The sequence below is a fragment of the Mytilus trossulus genome, chromosome 8 (assembly GCF_036588685.1).
Source record: "Mytilus trossulus isolate FHL-02 chromosome 8, PNRI_Mtr1.1.1.hap1, whole genome shotgun sequence".
Taxonomy (NCBI): Eukaryota; Metazoa; Mollusca; class Bivalvia; order Mytilida; family Mytilidae; genus Mytilus; species Mytilus trossulus.
The window spans coordinates 8,873,390-8,883,406 of NC_086380.1; the positions used below are offsets into that span (position 1 = coordinate 8,873,390).

A 10,017-nucleotide genomic window follows, 5' to 3' on the forward strand; every position below is an offset into this window, starting at 1 on the left:
AAAACATTTTAAATAAAACTTTTTGAAACAACAAATTTCTGTGCAAGATGAATTCAAGTATTTTTTTCGTGGATTGAGGAAATATTGTGGGTTTTTTTGGTATATGAATTTGTGCTTTTTAGCAATTGTTCAACAAAAGTCACACATATATATATATATGATGTGAAATTTGTATTTCTTTAATTTGAACATGTTATGAATTTAGGGTTCATTTAAACCAACAAATAATGAATCCAGATTATGATAGTATTGTTAATTTTACTACTCACTTTTCCATAACCCCCTTTCCCAAGAACTTTAAGCAGTTCAAAATCTGATGGTCCAGTTTTATTCTGTCCCGGGTTAACATTGTTCTCCGTTAATTCAACCATTTCCATTCCATCTTCACTGAAAAGAGAATAAAACATAAATAAATAAATATAGGCATGATAGGGAGTATAAAGAGATATGAGGAGATGTGGTATGACTAGTATGAGTGCCAATGAGACTACATTCCATCCAAGTCACAATTTGTAAAAGCATAAGAATACAATACATGTAGATATTTATAAGAAAGAATTCTTATCATGCTTATAAATATCATATAGTTCTGTTTTAATTTGGCATTTAAAGGGGAAGTCTAGATTTCTGTGTAGTATGGATATTGTTTCAGTACCTTTCATTTATGCCATGACAGTAGATTTTCTTTTCTATTGGTCTGTCCATATCAATAACTTTGACATGACAGTAGATTTTCTTTTCTATTGGTCTGTCCATATCAATAACTTTGACATGACAGTAGATTTTCTTTTCTATTGGTCTGTCCATATCAATAACTTTGACATATGTATGATGCTATATATCAAATCAAACAATATTCACAGATATTGGAACCAGTACAGATTACTGGTTTGATCAAATTTTTCACAAATTGGGATAAACAACAATTTGATGCTGCTTTAGCAAATGAATAACTAATTTTTCATTCAGTAATATCATGATCTCTAGAAGCTACATTCTGTAACAAATATTTCAAAATAACTTCAAAGTTTTTACATCTTTGTTGATTTGAACTTTCTTCTGCTCTTCAATCAAGCTCTTATGTACATGAATAAGCTAACTCATTTACTATAATTATAAATAGAATCATGTCAAAAATCATAAATATTATTGCATAAAGGTTTTTTTAATTGAAGCACATTAGGGATATTGACCTAGATGTCAGTTATTTGTGTTGTTGAATTGGCTTGCTGTCTTATTCTTTCTCCATGATATGAATGAGAAAAATCATGTTTATATCATACATGTATCTTCACCTTTTCTTGATCAAATTATTAAGTACATGTAAACAAGATAAAATCCCCTCAAAAATGTAATTAAAGTGTTGGTGAGATATGTTATCTTTACTGGCCTGCATTAAACAGGTCAGTAATTGGTATCTTCAACCCTTTATATCTACCAAGGTATTACTATGCATTTATTATATATGAAATCTTTGCATTTGTGTCATATTTACTCAAGATTGCAAATAATTACTTATTCATACATGTCATATGCATGTTAATATAACATAAAAATTTTAATGAACCATATGTCAGACCTAATTGGTCAACTGCATATATAACCATGTACATAAAGATAAATGATACACTATCAACTTTAAATATGTACGGTATGTACTAAGTTACTAACTTTGGTTAAAAAGAATTTGCAGTCAATATTTCATTATGTCCCTTTTGAATGTTTGAATTCGTTTAAGTTCTTCATCATTGATTTGGTCATTGAATCTTGTACATTGTTTTTAATAAAAATTGTAATATAAATGAGTTATAAGACACAATACTTTCATGGATGTCTATTTTTTTATTTTTTTTAATATGATACAACTTGCTATGAATTTACTACTAAGAACACTTTTTACATTAAATTGCAGTAATTTGTTTGTGAAATTAAAGTTCCAAATAAAAATTTATTTATAATCCACTTTCTAGTAAATGTCTATTTCAATATATTTATAAAATTCATTCTGAGAAAATTGTTTTATTTGAAAATACATTTAACAAATTACAATTACATGAATTAAAAACCTTAAAAAATATCAATTGGTACTTCAAACTTTTAATAAATCTAATATTTCCTTTTATAATTGAAATAAGACTTATTTCCTATGAGTCTTCCTTCATATTGCATGTATAACAAAACCACATATCATAATTTGAACATTTGTAATTTATTTTGTATACAATGCACAAATATTTTTTGTGTAACCACAACCAATGAAAAATAATGATATACAGATCGTACTATCATCTATTAGATTTAAATAATTTGATATTGATTTTAAACATCTATAACAACTGATATCAATGATAAAAATAAATATGAAAATATTTAAACTATCAAGGATGTCAATACTATGATGTGTATCAACAGGTAGATTTAAATACAATTTAATTATCTAATTTTAGAATCATGCAATGACAACTAATATCAGTAAACTGTATTAAATCTTAAACTTGCAGTGAGGTGAGGGTTTGGTTTTTTTTGCTCGGTCGAAAGCCTGATGTGACTTTGAGATGAAGAACAGCAATACAGGCACTGTACCTGTGCTTTTGAGAGTGTTTTTATTTTAGCTGTGAGAGAGCATGTGTATGTACTGAGTTTTTGTCATGGATGGATACCCTAGTCCCTATATCCTGTTTATCTATATTATATACAAATTTATTTTCAGAATCCCTTGTAATTTAGTTCCTGGGAAAGATGATGATGAAAAATATTCATGGGATTCAATTGGCAGACGATGTATATACATGTATATGTGGTTGTATAAAATTGATATTCATGATATTATATCTTTTTCTCTGCATATAACAGAATAATATGAATCACTCTATTTTCATTTCATCACAAAATGTATAACTGCTCAAGATTTAGAAATGTATGTGCAGTCAGTGTTACAATTCTGTATACTTACAGCTCTCCTCGACCAAAACTGTTTCCCTGAAAAATAAAATCATTAAATTTAGAATTGCAATTGAAAATAATTATTATACATGTTTAACATGTTTGAGGATGTCTGCTCCTCTAGATCTTGTTTTTTATTTTTAAGAATTGTCATAATGTTAGTTTACAATTCTTTCATTATGTTCCACACATTCATAGACTCAGTATCTCAAATAATAGACAGTGGAATGAAATATTCATGTTTATTCAAGAGGTAGACCAAACTAAACAGACATCTACCTGCAACTCTAGCATATCTTAAGATATATTGTATTCTAATAGTTTTGGGGTAACTGTGTCATGGACAGTAAGACACCCCCACATTTCCTGTTATTCTTTAATCATAGAAAGTTGATCTTAAAATATCAAGGTCTTTATATATCATGTATATGCTATAGGAAAGGATTAAAACTCCTTGACATTTAGTGCACATACATGTAGTGAGTAAGTCAAAGTCAGACTGTTACACTATCTTATGATACTTATGTAGACATTTCCTAATAGTTCTGACTTAATTGGCTTACCTCTGATACTAAAGTAATCCTAGGTAAGCCATTTATTATACATCAATTCCTCCTACACAGTGTATTGTTAAAATGTGTGTAAACCTCTTACGTTACTTAATGAGGTTTTGAATAACAAAAACAAATGAAAAGGATCGGCTGAAGTAAATTAAAATTATCTATTCAACTATACATGCTATACTGCTATGGAAATAGCATCAAAATTTATGCGTTCTGTTAGAAATATACAACCTGCTGAAAGTATTTGAAAAATGTCATTGACCTATTGATTTTTATATTCTTTATCAAAGGTTCAATGAACTGTTTTAGACTGATCAACATCAGTCATAGAAGATGTTTAGCTTGGTTAACTTATGTTTAAATTGGCTATATTTTCCAAATCTGCATATTAGGTTTTATAAATAAGGGGACCAAACTAATGCATCATTCATCATTGTTGATACACTGTACATGTATATAATAATATCATAAATGTTTAACCAGATCTTGTTATATCATTGAATTGTTTTAACATCATTGTTATGGGCTGTAACACAATGTTTAATGCTTGAATTGGACCCTATTTCAAATGTTTAACTGATGTATTTTGTTATTAAAATGAATGTGGTGCTATATTTTTTAGAAACAAGATGGTACAGTGTACATGTCCTTCAAAATCCCATTAACATGCAATTTGTGTTGTAAATTTGCTGTATAAACTGATACTGAACTACGTTCATGTTTTATTTAAACATCAACTGACTTCATATTCAATTTCATTCTATGTATATGTATATCTCTCAACTTTTTCACACATTTCAACATCACATTGCATTGTTAACAATTAGACTCATTGTCCATCATACGTTTTGTTTTTCATCAGCTTATTACACTCTAGGATCCAACTTCCAAGGTAGAAAATCATCATATCTAAGTGGCCCCCTGGATTGTTACAGGGGCGGATTTAGGCGGGGGCGTGGCGGGCGTGCGCCCCCCCCCCTAAAATTTGCAAAGCACGGGTTGACTTCAACATATTTAAGAATCAGAAAAGACCATTCAATCTTTTTAACATTCAAAGTATCATGAGTATATAAAACAGTCAGTTTAACACAATCAACGTAATTACTAATCAACTGACCTACGCTTTATTAAAGTTCTATAAATAATTTCAAAGGAAGGTTTCAAACATGGAGCTGCGTTTGATGACAAATATAATAGGTTTTAAGCAGTCAAAGCAAATGTTACATTGTATTTGCGGTTTTTATAATCAATTTGTTTGATAATCGAAGTTCCAAAACATCCCTTACACACTTTCACAATTTCATCATGACACGGTCAAGAAAACAGTTGGCAGGTGAGATTCTTTTGTACTATCTGTAATGAAAGATAGAAAAACTGTTTCAAGCGAACGGTTAGTGTATTAATTTGTATCTCTGTGTTTATATTTATTTCTCACTTGCAGCCTAAATGTTTAGCCGAATTATGTACCGCATTACTGTATGCTTGAGATCCCAAGAAAATAAATATAAATGCATCTTATTCTGATGTTAGATGTTTGTGGCACGACCTCCGATAGTCAAAAAAGTGAAAAACAGATAGTATGAAAGGACAATTAAAAATTGCTGGTAAAAGTAGAAATTTTCGTTTGAAAAATATTTCGGTCAGGTGAGCAATTGTGATCTGTTTCGTCTCGCTTTACGTCCGTCTGTCCATCGGTCTATCTGTAGAATGTTGTCATGTGCGGACTATGGCGGTTTCAGCTTGAAACTTCAATTTTTTCACTAATTTTACCACATTATACTTCGAGATATTATATTTCACCCCTTAAAAGAATAATTCAATATTTTTACCTAAAAAAACCTCCAAAATTTTTTCGCCTCGCTCCGCTCGGCAATTTATAAAAATGTGCGCCCCCCCTAACTAGAAATCCTGGATCCGCCCCTGTGTTATTTGTATGATTACATTCAGTTATAATCCCCTTAACTCTTATCAATCAACCAGAAATGAGATATAAAATTCAAGGTTATTATAAAATGTATACAAAGTTTGCTGTTAATTAATTCAAAGTTTTATCATAAAATGTAGACAAAGTTTACTGTTAATTAAGTTTTGTTTTAAAAGGAATATACACAGCCAATTGCATTGAGTGTGTAGGCAAAGGTAATAATATCTTTAGTTAGCTCACTTGTTGGCTGAACTGAGAAGTCATAACTAGGTTAGCATGGTTAGGTAAGGATAAGTTCGACAAATAACAAATTTATCTGTTTGTAGGACTAGGCTACTTCAAAAGAAGTTGTATACTGTTACCTAATAATGACTTCACAGTTCAGCTAGCAAGCAAGCTAACCAAAGATATTTATACATTTAGCTACACACTCAATGCAATTGGCTGCTTCTGTTTTACACTTTTTTTATGCCTAAAAAGAATATCTTTAACGCTCAGACATGTTCATGTCATATGGTCTTAGGTATAAACAACACATGGCACCCATTACGGCACACTTTGAATATAACGTAAGAGTAAATATTAACAGATGATAAATCAACTTCACTACCTGGAATTTTCTGGAGTATTTTTAAAGTCAATTCTAATCTTAATCTGACAATGCCTGCACTTTAACATGTATTATGATTATATTTACATGTATGTCTCCCATTGGGAGTGTTATGCAGATAGACATGTTACTGTGTATATGTATAACTATATCATTAAATTTTGGTCAGTATGTCAGCCAACATTCATAGATAAAATGTTTACTGCAAATATAAAGTAAACCATATAATGGACAGTTTACCTTTCTTAAAAATGATCATGGGGAAATAAATCTACCTAATTACATATATCTATTGTCATGATCATGATGATAGTATCAGAGTATCTGACAGTTATTAAAACTTATTTTCTGACTGTCAAACAAAATAATTCAGTAAATCAATATCACTACATGTATATCTGTTCTTGATATAATATATACATTATGTAGAAAGGATATGATCTCAATTAATAAATTAATTAAACAGCCATGTGTACAGTGTATCAATATTTCCCTGAGGTACCTCTACTGAAGAACAGCAATAAAACAGCATGTGACGAATCTAGAAATTTTCATAAGTGGGGGCCCGCTGACTACGCTTCAGTGATTCCCTATATAAGCAACCAATTTTTTTCCCAAAAAGGGGAGGGCCGGGCCCCCCTCTAAATCCGCCTCTGTGTGAAAAGTGTCTGTTTAACAAATTAAAAAAAATTTGCCGACTACTTTTCTATTCAACATGACACATTTGCTTTTTGACTATTTCCCTAGCACAACATACAAACTGAACTTTTTTTTCAATTATAGTGACTTAACTACAATACTTATGAGCATGAATATTCTTATGAGTATTTTATCTTAATCAGACAATGTGTCCCTATTGTTTGATAATAGCTAAAATCTTTAGCTAACAAATGTGACATTTGATTTTTTTTTGCAACTTTCAGTCATCGTTTAAATATGACTTTCATTTGAACTTATTGAAGGTTACCATAATATGTTGGTTTTGAAAAAAAATAACAATAATATTTTTTTTAGTATATCTTATAAGACACCAGACTGAATTACATAACTGTAAGCAACTATAGTCTACAATTATGATGGTAACTATATGACCCTAAACAATTACCAAACCCAAAGCACAGTAAGCTATTACATTTATAAAAGGCCATGAACATGATGACTAAAAAATGTAAAATAAAACGAAAAAAGACTAATGCCTTAATTTATGTAGGTAACAATTAACATATAAAAATGTATGATATGAAGCTACAAATTACAGACTGCTACTACATTTTACCTTGGGACTGGCAAATACAGAAATTTGCAGGGTTAAACAATGACTGTTTGAGGGTGCCAAACCCTCACCATAACTCATCAGATTAATATATATACAAAGCACAAATACGAAAAAAACAAAAAACAAAGGAGTTGAAAGGACACAAATTACTGGCAGCCACATAAAGCTAGTTAAAAGCCAATAACCGTTGACAACAACTAAAGGAAAAATCATGTTTAGAACATCCGTTGGATTTATAGTGTACTACTTCAGAAATGATAAACATAACCTTGCGCAATGTAAAAATAAAGATATCAACAAATGTTCATAGAAGTATAATAATAACATTATCATGATTATGCTGCATTTTAGTTTCTGTTACATTTTACATGTACATAACAAAATCAAAAATAATTTATAAGGCAGACAAAAACAATATTTTGGTGTTTCTTAATTATACTCAATGTGGAATTGGCAACTTTTTAATCAGATCATTTAAAAGATCAATATATAAATTAACATAGATCATACATCTAAATTTATGGGTTTGATAAACAACATCATAAACATCATCTCAAAATGAGGATACAAACCTGTGGATTCATGGTGGTTAAAGGAAATAATGTCTGACATATCAAACCACAAAATGTGTCTTACATTGTATGTGTAATATTCTACCGCAAGACATTGAAATCATTAAAGCGTTCAATACTTATCCTTTTTTTAGTTCTAGATTGGAGCGCCTTCCTGTACTTGGGGAGTCCAGACTCAGAATCCCAAATGAGTTAACTTCAATACCTTACACAGGGCCATGATCATGATGATGGCCAAGCTGTCCAAGTAGTAAATTTAGAATAATACTGAGGCATAAAGTTTATGGTATCAATATGAGTTTAGAATGTAATGGTATTTATAGAATAAACTTAAGACTTGTTGTTGCATGCATCTTTATTTCATTTATGTGTTGTTTTAAAATTATAATTGTCAGTCTGTATTTGGATCACGCCTCTATTGTGCTCTTTCCAATAAAATATTGAATTGAAAGAAGTTGAAACACTTTTTATCTACCCTGCTGTCTGTCAAAACTTAAGGTTGTGAATTCAAATTCTGCACATGGAAGGTGCGTTTGACTAATCTTAATTGACTATGATTGCCTGTTTTCCTGAGGACCATAGCAAATGTTTGGTGGTTCTGTCCAGCTTCCTCTACCAATATATACCCATGGCAACAAAAAAATTGCACATTACATGTAGAGCTCAAAGGGGTGCTTATCACCTATCAATTAATGAAAACCTTATACATGTAATATTCAAAAAGGGGCAATAATCCTGTCTTAAATTGATGTAAACTTGTACCTCTGTCAATTTGTGCTTAATCTTAACAACTACATGTAGTTTCTTTAACCATGTTAACATTTTATTATTTTACCTATTCAAACCCAATGGATTTGAATGATTTATTATTTCATAAATACTGTATTGATTGTAAAGTAAATAAAGGAAACTATCTTATTGATGCTACATGTAGATGTCCGCCATTAAGCCCATAACTAGACATCACCGAAGTTCTTGTAAAATTTTGACGTAATAATAGAAAATGGAAAAAGTTTTAGTTTAATCATGTTTATAACTTCAATAGTTTGTTCTGAATCTGAGGTCAGGGGGAACAGATATCCAAAATGCAATAAGGTCTATATGACATCACACAAGAAAATGTGGGAAGCCACAACACAGACAATTGACAGAAGGGATTCATGTATGACACCAATAGGTCAATTACCAAGAATACCAAATAAGGAATAATATATTTAGACAACTATTATATGTTGGAGGTCACATTGGGGGGTTCTCATCCTGGATCTGGATAAGCATTTTAACAGATTCCCGTATCCTGATTACACTAAGAAAATAAGCAATTCTCATTTCTTGGTAATTCCCTGTGTCCCGCTATATTTTATTTCCCGTTTTCACGGCACAGTAGTTTCAAGTGTCAACCACGCTTACCAATATATCAGCAATCCAGTGTCACACTAAGACCCAAAAGTGAGATCTTGTATGGTTTTTTTTAACTGAAATGGATTCATATTTAGGTAGATAATTGATCTAGATCAACAGGTAAGATCAGGTAAGCATGGTGAGGATTAAGAAAAAGACTGTGCATACCCTCATAGATTTTTGAAAAGAAGCTTTTATCTTGAAAATACACACTTGGTTAAGATTGAAAAAGTTGCATCATCGGTGTGTCATATAATTTTTATAACTGTTTAATAAATGGCACCATACGTACTGGTTCATCAGGCTCAAAATAATCGTCGTCTGAAATATCCTCCTCCCCTTCAGGGGTATCATGAAGCTCTAGATCAAAAACACCAGCCATGCTACTACATTTGGATAAATCTGTATATGTCTGTCTTGTAAATTAGGATTGTTTTACATTCATTCAGACAACGACGTTAGGAACTAAGGCGAGGGATTCCTAATGACGTAGAAAATATCACATGGAACACTCTTCCGGTTGAAGGATATCCAATTAAATTCCATTTAAACAATAACGGAAGTCATTTTCAAAAGAACAGCTAATTTCATTGGTCCTCCCTTTGTTCCATTTTTAGAAACGGTGCGATACCAGCTCTGTAGTGATAGTTTCTTCATAGAACTAGAACTACAATGTATGCACGAATAATTCACAAGAAAACCGTACAATTGCATTCTTATGCGATAAA

General features: G+C 30.8%; 1 protein-coding gene across 1 annotated transcript in view; it reads right to left on the bottom strand.

Annotated features, from left to right (window-relative positions):
- The window catches only part of LOC134728247 (ribosomal protein S6 kinase beta-1-like), a 28,150-nt gene extending 18,342 nt beyond the window's left edge, over nucleotides 1-9,808 (bottom strand). Inside the window, exons 1-3 of the mRNA XM_063592788.1 lie at nucleotides 9,582-9,808; nucleotides 2,954-2,979; nucleotides 270-387 (exon numbers count right to left, since the gene is read on the bottom strand). Coding sequence (XP_063448858.1) covers nucleotides 270-387; nucleotides 2,954-2,979; nucleotides 9,582-9,671 — 234 coding nt within the window. The 5' untranslated portion in view covers nucleotides 9,672-9,808. The remainder of the gene's footprint in view (nucleotides 1-269; nucleotides 388-2,953; nucleotides 2,980-9,581) is intronic.
- Nucleotides 9,809-10,017: the final 209 nt, after the last annotated feature.